The 13,221-nt window shown below is 39.0% G+C and overlaps 1 protein-coding gene across 1 annotated transcript in view; it reads right to left on the bottom strand.

Annotated features, from left to right (window-relative positions):
• Window positions 1-3,130: 3,130 nt before the first annotated feature.
• Fam204a (family with sequence similarity 204 member A) overlaps window positions 3,131-13,221 on the bottom strand; it is a 29,782-nt gene continuing 19,691 nt past the window's right edge. The window contains 2 exon segments of the mRNA XM_051199752.1: window positions 3,131-4,451; window positions 4,926-5,032. Of these exon segments, the coding sequence (XP_051055709.1) occupies window positions 4,400-4,451; window positions 4,926-5,032 (159 nt within the window). The 3' untranslated portion in view covers window positions 3,131-4,399.

The following is a 13,221-nucleotide window of genomic DNA, read 5'->3' as shown; positions in this document are numbered from 1 at the left end:
CAAATGGTTGATTACTTTAGTATCTTATGAGGTCAAGAGGAATGGCAGCAGTGCTGTAACATGCTGTCTTCTAGACTTGAAGGCCAGTGCACATATGAACCCATGAGGCCTGCACAAGATCAAGCCAGTCAACATTTCAGCATAGATGGGAATTCATTAGGTCCCACCCCTAGCTGAAGAGCTTTTGGCAGGTGATTGCTGCTGGATGAGGACATTTCTTTGGGGGCAGTGAACATTTGTGGGTTACCCAAGCTTTGATGGAAGGAATCATACCCATATGTGTTTAGGCAGCACTAATAAGACTCAGTAGGTCATCATCATCATCATCATCATCATCATATTTATGAATATGAAGGTGAGGGGGACATGCTGGAGAATGGAAGGAGAGAGATGGGGTAGATATGATCAAGATATGTTGTATACACATATGAAACTGTCAAAGAACAAAAATAATCTTAAAACCACAGAAGGGTACACATACACATTAATAAAATGACCGGATATATCACTGAAACTTAAGAGCACTGTGCTTGCCAGCATAAAGTTAATTTAAGTTTGAAAACTAAAGACATGTTCTGATTAATTCATAATGAAAGTATATCAAGTGACCCTAGGAGATACGGTTCAGTGTTGCAAGTTAGAAGCCTGCAGTTCAGATCCCAAGAATGCATGTAAAAGTCAGGCAGCCAGGGTAGCCTTCAGTAATCGAGCACTCAGGAAGTAACGACAGACCCTCAGTCAAGCTGACTAACTGAACACGCACGCACACTCACACACACACACACACGAATATACACGTGCGCACACATACATACACAAACACAAACAGTAAAGCACATAAAATGTGTTGCCCTGAGTCTGTAAAGACCCCAACTTTATAGCACACTGTCAGGCCTGTTACCAGATTAGAAGGCACCAAAGCCACAAACACCAATTTACATTGTTTCTTTGGATAAAGATGTTCATGTGTACATTTTGTCTAAATAGTGCTATTTATTTTTATCAAAGTCAGAGCTAAGACTTTACTAGAGGGTAAATTTTAAGCCAACAAGTAAACAGCTGGCTTTAAAAAATATTAAATTGACATGCAAACTGTTTTTACAATCCTGCCAAAGTCTAAAACTAAAGACAACTTCTGCCAACACATAAAAAAACTTGAATTGTATCAAAAAGTTCTGAATTCGATGACCACATCTCAAAACGGCACTGGACATAACATTAATTTATTTTCCCTAACTTTTCTACTGTTTTAAAAAACAAAAGCAAAAACAAAACAACAACAAAAACCCATACATTTGCCATCTGATTGAAAATCAGCCTTGTATAATTTATTTAGTTATTAAGATAGATTTCCAAATGCACAATATTAATTTTTCCCTGCATCAATTTTTTCCTAACAAAGTGAGTATAGACATTTTGAAAGTAATATATTCATATTTTAAGCATTTTAATTTCTTGGGCTGGGGAGATAGATGATTCAGGGTTTACAGTACTTGCTGCACAGCAGGAGGACCTGCGCTTGGACCCGCAAAACTCAAATAGGAAGTGGAACATGACTATGTGCAGGGCTATCACCTCTGTGCTGGGGTGCAAAGACGAGAGCGAGGCTTGATGGGTTCCAGCCTCACTCAAGGTTCATAATGAGGTGCAAAGCGCCAAAGAACACCCAGGTGTGCAGTAGTACACCGCACGCACGCACGCACGCACGCACGCACGCACGCACACAAGGACTTACTTTCTCATCGGTTGTTAATAATCTAAGTTACTAAAGGACTTCAAAGATAGTTTAGACAAAAGGTGTAAGAGGAATCAGATTTTAAGTGTGAGGTTTACAGCTGTTACCATAGTTCCAATGACATTTTATTTCTGTCCAAGTCCTGCCCCTCCTTTCTCTGCCAGCCCCCAAAATACAGAGCTTGAGATTTACGATCAGTTGCAAAAAATCAAGAATTTAACTGCTGATTTATAGTCTTGGCTGAGGTATTTGACTGTCATCAGAACTAATTATAGCAAGCTTGAGATTACACATTCAAACTCTCCTTTTGGTGAAAGAAATAGAATGCTCTGCTGAAATCAGAAACATCCTGAGGGCTCCTAAACAAGAATGCACTACCAACTTTACTCCTCAAAATCAGTGCAGTAAAAGCTCAAAATTACTGTTCTTTAGTAAGCTGTTCTGGCCTCAAGTACTTAGACAATAAATCATGTTACATTAATGTCATACCAATGGCCTCAAACATATTAATCTCACTAAACGGTAACTGACAATCACATCCCTAACCTAACTCAAGCATTCTGGAGGTAGAAAATGAACAAGTTGAAGATTCAGGAACCACCATTATTACTTACTGGTCCACAAAGAACTCTTCTTTCAATGTGGCTGTGACTACACCCCTTGGGCAACTCCGATACTCTAGGAATAATGCTACCATTTTATTGTTCTAATGAATAAAGTTATCTAAGTTAAATTAAAGATCCCAAACAAAACCAATACCAAATAGAGAGCAGCAGATACAAGCAAAAGCACTGTTCTGCTTCCTCATCCAGTCCTTCCCTCCTACTTTCTGGCCACAGCAGTGAATTTTAAAACTCTCAACACCCCATGGCCATAAGAGTAGGGAGTTGGGAGATGTAACTTCTCTCGCCAAATGAGTCCTCTTCTCTGACCACCCTCCCTCCTGATTGTCCTCCACTCAGTTAAAATGCCCCCATAGACGTAAGAACAAAAATCAAAAACAGCCAGGAAGGCCCCGAGAGGTAAACTGCTGGCTCTGGTGTGGATGAGGAGGGCTTTGTTGATCAGACTGAGTGAGAGGGTCCACAATTTAACCCAAATGGAAAACAAGATGCCGAGACCTGAGAAGGGAAACATGCCAACAGGAATCATCAGACCTATGCCAGTGTTAGGAAACAGAAAATTAAGGCAGAGGCCCAAGGAGAATGCGTGTTCTGAGGCCTTACATACGAGACTATCCATTCTAGGAACCTTCTCAAAGATGACACATCTTATCTGTAGTGGGTGGAGAAAGTACTTCTATACAGCCAAGCATACTCACTCACTAGGAATCTGAAGCAGGTCCTGTAAGTGCACACACAGTACTCGGGAACATTTTAAAGGTATGAAGACAAGTCAGTGGTTATCCAATCTCTTAGATCTTGCTTCTTTGTACAATGGTTTTTCTCAACTAAATGACATTTTAACTCCTTTTTTGTTTGTTTTATTTGTTTGTTTTTGAGACAGGGTTTTGAGACAGGCTGCCCTGGAACTCACTCTGGAGACCAGGCTGGCCTCAAACTCACAAAGATTCACCTGCCTCGGCCTCCAAGTATTGGTATTAAAGGTGTGCAACACCTAGCAACACTTGGACAATGACACTTGGCAACAAATTATTCACTTATTCTTTATATAAAAAATTTACATATCACCATAAATTAATAAAACTGTTACTGCTAAGTCTAAAAATAATGTAATTATAATCATGACTCATTTTTCATAGTGTCCACATTTAGTCTTGCCAGTTATCAAATGACTTTTCAAACCCTCTTCCCATTAGGACTGTAAAACACATACCTAAGACAATGACTTCCCAGGTATTAGTTCATTCTATTTAAAAAGTAGTGGGGGAAGAGGTAAAAACAAATGAGCTGTTAGACAATCCAAAGTTATGATATCCTGAGTTATAACTATCTATTAGCACAATCAGACCATTTCCTTTTCAGAAAACAATCATAATTTAAACAATGACATGGTTGAGAGATATTTAGAAAGATGTTTTCAAGCAAAGCCCAATTTGAATCATTCTCCAGATACATTATGTCCACTTTTTACTGTAACTATTTCCATTAACATTACCCAAAATTAATCAATTGCTTTTACTATGCGACAGCAAACCACTAATTCTACTGCCTCCAAAAAGAATCAATAATTATTTCTATAGCATTAAAGTAATTAAAGCCATTTGTAAAGTCAGTAACAATTGAGAATTTTTCTATTTATGACTAATCCATTATAAACAAAAGCCAATCTGAACAACACAATTCTAGAAAAAGTACAGCCATGCTAGGAACAGATAAGCAAGTACAAGGACCTCACAGGCTATGATAGACCAAACAGATGAAACACAAAATTGATTTTAAACTGCAGGCTTATACAAATAAATAAAACCCTATCCTTTTATCTTATACATATGCTTAAAGTTTCACACGAATATAAAAATGTTCATTGACTTCACAAACTTCTTAGGAAAAAGACTGAGAAGAGTTAGTGATCAGCCCCCAAGTTTCAGGGTTATCTTTCCCACCCTTATCAATTTTCTGACACTTTTTGCCTAGGCAGGAAACTCTTTGGAAAATGAAGCATGGCAGTCTATCAATAAATGTCCTGAAGAACTCTGTAAGGCTACATGTATCCCATGTTGCTTTTAGTTTCCCATCTCTTCTTTGCTTCAAACCTAAAACAAAGAGCATAAAAATCTCAATTTATTCCTAAAATAAAATACTCTACTAAAATAACGTACTTAGTAAGTGACCAATATGCTATAAATTTCACAAACACCACAGGCTGAAGACATGCCTCCATACTTACAGCCTCAAAACCATTCCATTGAGACACAGAACATTAGATAAGTGACCTACACACTAGATTCAATGAATAAGCACACTTTTTGCAATTCCTACCAAGTAATTAGGATCATGACTCTTCCCCCCCCCCCAATTTTTAAGCATTATTATTTTATGTGTCTGAGTGTTTTGCCTGCAAGTATATCTGTTTACCATATGCATGCCTGGTGGTCCCCACAGAAACCAGAAGAGGGCATCAAATCCCCTGGAATCACACAGTTGTGAGCATCAAGTTGTGCTTGGAATTGAACGCCAGTCTTTCTAAAAGTTGGGCCATCTCTTCCATCCCAGGACAGAGAACTTACCCCCACGCCAGTTTCTTCTTCTTTCGAGCAGCCTGTGAGTTTTCAGCCTCCTTTTTGGCTTTAACGAACTTGTGGCAGGCAATTGCTTTGGCAATTTTTACACCAAGCTAAGAATTATGGAAGAAAAAAAAAAAAAAAAGGAAAAATATGTGAAAAGAAATATTCTAGCTAATGCAAGAATTATAATAGTACAAAAAAAATTGGGAGCACATGGTTCAGTAGCTGTGTCTAAAAAATAAGAAATCACTTGTTCAGGCCCCTTGAACAAAGCATAACAAATACATAGATACTGCCTGTATTTCCCTCCACTACTCAAAGGTCCTCTACCCCAGCTGCACCATCTCTTGGATGGAAATCCTTCCCAAACTCAGACCCTTTGAGGTCCACAAAGGTGGTAATGAGGCCCTTCAAGCTATCTCAGCAATTCTATAGACCGAACAGGAATTTGCCCTGATAAGGCTGCAAACCGACTGACAGAGACATCAACTTTCTTTGCTCTGGGCTAGAATTACAGCAACTCAGTATGGTCACACCAGTTATCTCATGCTGATCAGAAGTTCTGATTGGCAGTCACAGATGGGATTAATGAAACATGGGGAAGCTAATTACTGCTTCATAAATGCACTCTGCGTGATGGGCAACAGCTTTTAAGTCTCTGAGAGAGAAAAGAATATGAGGGGAGTCAGAAAGTAAAGAAGCTGGATGCCAGGACTCAGCTGTCCCCTAGGCAGCAGCTCTGCTCATGCTTCCCTGGCTGCTCACTGCTGGCCCTACAAGACCCATTTAACACAACCCCATCCAAGAAGCATCTCCAGAGCAGCAATGCTGGTACATAAGTTTCAGGAGGTCTTTAATGTAAACTATCCATCCATGTGTATGACTCAGATCCATTAAGAACTGAGTTGAAGTCAGGGGTAGGGCGGGAACACCTGGAATCCCAGCAAAGGGATACTGCCCAGGGAAACAAAGCTGTGCTGTGATAATGAACACCATGCCACTCAGGGCTGCATTGCTAGACACTGGAAAACAAAGCAAGCTTTAAATCAACAAAGGTGGTCAACCTTTCTGATGTTTCTTGGCATTTCTACTTCTTCATTCAACTAAACACATATTAGACAGGCAGACTGGTGGACAGGAAGCATAGGAAGCTATTCAAATCAGCCTATCAAAATCGGAGGTTTACAGATTTGCTTGGCTGTCAGCCTAGGAAGGCATGGTTGGAAGTAAAGAGCTCATGTGAAAGAAGTCAACTTAGGAAGATGCAGCCTGTAATGCCTGACACATTTCTCAGCTGATCTTGGGCAACACCTCCTCTAGGGCAAAACAGACAAGACTTGTTTGGAATTTACAAGTTAGAGAAAAACAGACCTGAGTTTTCAGTTCAGGAAACAGCCCCCCTCCCCCTCCTTCCCTGCCCTCCCTCTGGAAAAAAGGATCAAACCAAGGTGCTGACATGGTTAATAGCAGTAAAGCCACTGAAAGGACCAAGTAGGACCAAAACCCACTTGATAAAGCAACCTCAGTATCTTCTCAAAATCCAAACCAATGCTAGCTGCACAACTGCACCAGAACATTTCCTCCAGAACCTTTATGAAGGCACAGATGCTTGCTTCTGCCAGTCACAAGAAACGTAGCACCAAGCCATAGAGGCCACCCTTTCACACAATGGGTGAGAAGTATGGCTGCCTCCACATTGGTTCTGTTCTGTTAACTCTCTGCTTTTCTAGGTCTTTATCACAGAAAAGGTCACCTAAGTTAACCTCTCTGATGCCTCCCCCAAGGCTAAGAACTAGACAGGGAGATTCTATACAAGTGTAAAGGACCTGAGTTCAAATACCTGGGACCCCCCCCCCCAGTAAATTCAGGCAAGCAGAGCCCCACACATATTGTAGCAGGATCTCCTTATGAGGCAGAACTAGAGGGTCCCTCACTGGCTCATAAAGCAACACAGACATACAGACATTGTTTCTGATCAGAGTTAATCATATAGCTCCAGCTAAACGCTGGGGACTGGGAAGAGAATGTGTGTGTGTGGGGGGGGGTGACGACTGGACACATGGGGAGCACTATTTGAGCCTAAGAAGCTGTCTTCTGTCACAAAAAGCCACTTGTGACCTAAGTTTAAGATGCACAGCAAGATGCCAACATTCACGTGGATGACTTAATCTCTTCCCTGCCCCATTCCCCGAATATCTGTATTTCTCTGTTAATTCCATTCTGATGCATTACAACCCAAATAAAAGAATGATATATGACACAGTTACTAACTTCCCCAGATCAAATCCCTATTTACCTCTCAGCTACTTTTTATTATATTTAAACTCAGCCTCTACTTTGGATGAAAAACAATATAATGTGAACACATTTGGTTTATGCCATCACCATGAAAGTTGTTTCCCCAAACTGTTGTAAATGAAGTTTCTCATCTGAGTTCCCCAGAAATAAAACAGACAAGACAACGAGCACCTTGGTGCTCCAATGGACTGACTCTCCCCCCAACCACAGCCAAATAGAAGTGCTTCCAATGTTCCTGCAAAGCTAAAAATAAAACCAAGCCTAGAACCACCAGTACCATGGCAAAGTTACAGAGACCACTATCAATACACACTATAATCTTTTAAGAATTCTTTACACTGCACAGGGGATGCCATCACTTTGTGAACTATGTTAATAAACTACCAGGTTCACAGGAGCACTTTCAGACAATGCTCCTATGAGAGTGTACTTATCTACTTATTTTAGACCCTGAGTCGGGTTAGATGGAATGGTTCTTCAACCAATAAACATTAAAACAAGGCTGTTCTATGTATGTGGAACTTTTTTTTTTTTTTAAAGAAAAAACTTATTTGTAATGATGATGAAAATTCTTAGTAGTTTTTGACTGTTGAATGCTTAAATGAATGTTTCACTTATTTCTGTGGAGAAAGAAATAGAACAAAGGTATCTGGAAATACCAAAGGATAATAAGGCCTTCAATGAAGAGGAAATTGAGAAATAATGTATTTTTTTTCAGTCAAGATGACAAACCTGAGTTTCAGAATATAAAAGACTATTGTGCTGTATTTCTCTATGACAAACAAATAAAATAGGCAGACAAGAATCACCCTTTCATGTCTATACATAAAAAAAAAAATGCATCTTCCTACCCAATGTAAACATCCCAAAAGCTTGGTCAATGGCTTTTATATTAAATAAGAAAAATAAATTAAAAAAAAAAAAACAGTTTGGGGTCATCAGATAACTATAGTAACACAATGTGAGAAGACATTTTTAATGAATAAAAATATATACGGAATTTCTTGTATGTGTAGCCAGAGTATCAGCATTTTCCATATAGAACATCCAATATTTTGCTGCATTTTAATTAAGGTGTCTAAACATTATCACAAAGAACTGCAAATTGGTCAGAGCATGCGGTAAGAAAAATTAAGCTCTAAAGGCTTTTTATCACCATATTTCAGGAACCAAGGGTGTAAAATGTTCTAATTTGGGATATATTAAAAGCCATAAAAGGTCTTTCAAAAAGATTAATGGTACTTTGCTTGGATTTAAGATAAGGGCTTTAGCTGGTTGGAAAAGCAGGGCCCTGGCTGGACCCTTGAGGCATTCATCTTTACAGCCACTTGGAAGATTTGTAAAAGCGCCTGCACAACCTCAAGCAAATGCACCACGACATTTTTTTAATTCCTTTCAATTTTATAGGTTCAGTGCGTGTAAATCATATTGGGTCGTAAAATAGATATAATGGCACATGCTTATAAACAGTGCAGATTAAAAAACTTCAAAATAAAGTTAGTGCCTCTTGCAAATGTTGTCATAAAGTTTCCTGATAATCATTTGAAGCATCTGATTCCAACAGCTTAATCTAGCACAACTACAAACTGCTTATCCATTTTATAAAATATTTTAGTCCTCTCAAAATTACTAGCTTGTAACAGAGTTATGAAGTTTGCCTCCCTTTGAACACTTTAAGGCACTTATTTAAAAATACCAATTATCATACTTTTAACTTTTTATAGAATAATAGGTCTCTATGAAAAATATTTATGCCATTCTCTTTTGTTCTTTAATTAAATGAAAACAGATGTTTTCTGAAGTAAAGCGGAACCATTACTGGAGTACTTAAAGTGTTAAGGTCTTTAATTTTTATATCAGTTTGGTCGACAATTCCTGATTGTCTTTACTCAAGCTCAACATTAATGTCAAGCAAGTTACCTAGGAGACGAAAGAGATCAAAGAGACAAAAAACCCTCCAATGTCTGATTAATCAAGCCTGCAAACAGCTTATTTCTTTTAGCCTGCATGCAAGTATGAAAATGAGATTCTGGGAGCCGAACATTGTGCAGATTTGTTCATTCTTATCAGAACAAAGCCAGCGGCAGCTTATTTCATGGATCATTGGCACTGTCATCAGCGCTACACAGAACGGTGACAGCTCCTCATTTTGAAGCTTGAACAAAATTAGCAAAAAGTCGGCACAAATTAGCCTCTCATCTTTTTAGTAATATGACATTATTCATTTACTTTTTATCCAATTTTTAATTTTTTCCTTGTCAGCTATCCCTTTCTAGTGTCTCTCGCATGCCATCATAAAATGCCTTCTGAAAACAACCAGAGACACAGTCCAAGTTGAAATAACACACAAAGTTCAAGAGCAAAGAACAAGCATTTCCAATGGCTAGTTCTACTGGGTTTTAAAATTAAGTTTCAAACTTTTCAATAATTGATTTTTAAAAACAACTCAGGATGACAGTGTATTTCAAGGCTAACAGGGTTCACACAAACCCCAGCTTAAGGTGGTATCTGCTGCAGTCAATGTTGCACTGGCCTTTCTCTCCATGGTTACACCTGGGATGCCAGTGTTCTGACAACAGTCCAAGCTACGGCAGAGCTCATCATTAAGACTTTTCAACCAAGTTCTTTTCTTTGAATCACCGGCATCTTGTTTCAATGTCATACACAGGCTGACATGTTTGCCTATGTTTGTACTTCACATTAGTGTCTAGATGTACAACCAGATACATACTTACACATACCTATAACTCTTGCCAGTTTATTTCAAAGCATAGCCAATAAATCCTGGTTTAAAACACATTAGAAACAGAGATGCAAATATACATATATACTTACATATACAATATAATCCATACACTCAACTCTGATTTAATAGTGAAATGAGATAGTTTATGTAACGCCTGTTTTAATAACTTCGAATTATACATACATTACAATATTCCAAAAGCAGAAGGAAAAGATGTTACACTGTTGAAATTACTCCTGGATATTGACATTTACATTCAAATAACTTATTCCATTCTTAAACGGGAAAAAGGCATTAAAAAATTATCTATAAGCTGTTAGATGCTTTACACAGCCCCCATAAGAAAGACATTTTCTGAAAGAACTGTAGTACTGTTTTCAGCAATTTCTTTATCTCTGTTCTTCTAAGTAAGAAAGCCTATTAACAAGCTTTGAACTTAAAATCACATTTACAATAATGTGCCATCAACAGTTTTATAAGCTAATTAGAAAAAGATTAATTAATGACTGGCTGCTAATAAAATGGCAATCATGAAGAAAGAAACCAAGGGTGCTAAGCTTCAACTACCACCAATTAAGAGCTAATTACAAACAAATTATATATGTGTTTTGCTGTGGGCTTTAATTTACTAAAATGGTTTTAATTAAAAGAGAAAACATGCTGATTAATTGAACTGCAGAAAAAAATCTACAGTATAAACTGTGCTTTGTCTGTCTCTTTAATTAGACTTGTAACATCTGAAATCTTTTTTAAGGTTAGTTAAAAGCACAGATAAACATAATTAAGACAGCGCATAAGGAATGCCATTTGAGGTGAGCACCCAGCCAGACCCCCAGAGGTTAAAAGAAAGCTCGCAATGCAATGAGATTTGAATGAGCACACCTGAAAACCACAGAGAGATGCCCTTCGCTAAATACCAATTTCACTTTTCTGAGGCCAACATGCTCCGACTTCGAAGCTGCAGGTTTTTATGGGAAGAAAAATGTCTTTAAACCAGGTGTAAAGGAGTTCATCCAGGCCTTCTCCCACAGTGTCAGACACGCTTAATCCTTGTACTGTGCTAAGTTCCTCTACATGGGACAAACAACTGAGTCAGTTGTTAGAGTTAAGCAGAATAAGGCTTTAAAAACTAAAGCTACCATGTTAAAACTCCCACCGCTTTTTGCAGACAACAAGAATAACGGAGAAATGTCTGAATTAAACAGCAGAGAGATGACCAAAGCTGATGAAAAGGAGTCAGTTCAGTCAGTCCCAGACGATCCTCAGCAGACACGAATGGCCCCAAGGAGAGAGCTCTTGTCTCCTCTAGGAGCTGGTGGAGCTGCCTAGCAGAACAGCCCATGCCCGAGGGGGCTTTCCCTTCCCAGTACCCTATTCTCCTTCCTACTGCCAATTCACCAGTAAAATATAACAAAAAGAAAACGGTGCTAACCGGTACTTACTACTAGAAAGAGAAATAAGTCAAGCAAGAAGACATCAGGACTGGAAGGCAGGACAGTATTAAGAGACTGAATATATATTGTCAGTCTGCAGATATCCACATAAAAAACTCACGGTTGACAGCATTTGTCAAACACACTCCTGCTAACTGTAACATCTCCTTTCCATAAACATTAAATACTGGTTGGAATAAAGATATGACATTTACTTTTAACATATGTATATATATGTATTATTATATATACTTTATATATTAGTTTGTATACGTGTGTGTATCTGTACTATAATTTCACTATTTTACCCACTCTTCAGATGACAGAAATCACAGTATTTATAACTACAAAAAGAATCCACCCTTCTTCAGCAGGGATAGATGTTCCTCCAGCAATGAGTTCATAATGGCTAACTGCAATACACTGTTCAGCACTGTATCTGAGCAGTTTTAGCTAAAAAGCTTGACGTTTCTTTCCAAACAGTACTCATGAAAACAGGAAGCGGGCCATCGGCCCTGATGCGGGACAAGTGGGGCTGAAGTCCACCTGAGGAATTTATGGACTCATTTGTTTCCACAGATCTCTTGAGACTGAAGTGGCCTTACGATGAAGATGAGGAGTGAGAAGACAGCAGCTGAAGACGAAGGGTGAAAGAGGAGCAGAATGCCCCGCCCCGCCCCGCCCCGCCCCGCCCGAGGTCACTTCAGCAGACATGCCCCATACAAGAGCATAAAGAAACATTTTTTTTCAGGTGGGAAGTTTCATCAGTGTAACACCAGTCTAAGTCTATGTGTCATTTCTCCTTAGAAACCGTGAAAGCCCTGGAGGGGCAGGAGGGGCACTCTCAAAGCAGTCTGCAGCTGCACAGCAAACCCTACGACAACAGCACAGTTTGGGCTTAGACACAGACTTTAAGTCACCCCCTTCCCCAAACCAGAGTCCACACAACTCAGTCATCACAAATCTGAGGGACATGCTTCTGTGAAATCATGTGGTTGCTGCCTCACAATGAGAACACAGCAACAGTCTCATTTTGGCATACTCTCTTTGAGGGCTGTTTTCAAGGTCTATTCACAGACATTGGTTCTACTTTTAACTTCCTTTTTCTCAAAACTGATGCTGCCCTACTCGCTTCACCTATGGCTGGAAAGGGCTTTAAGAACTCTGGGTCTGTGCCTCTGAGCAAAGCTTTATCAGCAGGTCCCAGTCACTGCTCCTTGAGAAAAGCAAACGGCGCTGTTATTAAAAACCAATCTACCTGAGTTTCAAAAGGACACCTACCATGCACATATACATACTCTATTCATAAAAGGTCTCTGCCCCAAACTTATACTTCTCTAAAATCCCATCTCATCATCACAGTGACTGACACTGAAGGGTGAATATGAGAATCTAAAGTTTGCACCATTCTCTGCCAAAGCTCTTCTTCACTGGGAAATTCCTCACAGGTGCTCAAAGGGTGGGCACAGCACTGGCTGTGGTTCTGAGTCCACGTCAGAATAGCAAACATGACCCAGGTGTTCTTTCAATTATCCAGGATATAAATTACTGGTTTTTCTTTTAATCAGAACTCATTAAACTCACATTAAATCATTTGAATTTACCAGAACACAGCTTTACATATGTATCAAAGAAAAAGGACAACTGAGAAAAATGCTATTTTTTTCACAAGTGCTAAAAACAGTATTCCTAAAGCAATCCCATTTATCAAGGCGTATGGCAGGAAAGAACAGATCTTGAAATAAAACTCCTAGTCAGTATTATAAAATTCCAACATTTAAAACAGCAAGATGAGAAGACACCAAACTATAATAGCAGTGTC

Source organism: Phodopus roborovskii, unplaced genomic scaffold (genome assembly GCF_943737965.1).
Source record: "Phodopus roborovskii unplaced genomic scaffold, PHOROB, whole genome shotgun sequence".
Taxonomy (NCBI): Eukaryota; Metazoa; Chordata; class Mammalia; order Rodentia; family Cricetidae; genus Phodopus; species Phodopus roborovskii.
Note: the sequence above shows the minus strand (reverse complement) of the source record. Positions and strands in the feature narration are given on the sequence as shown.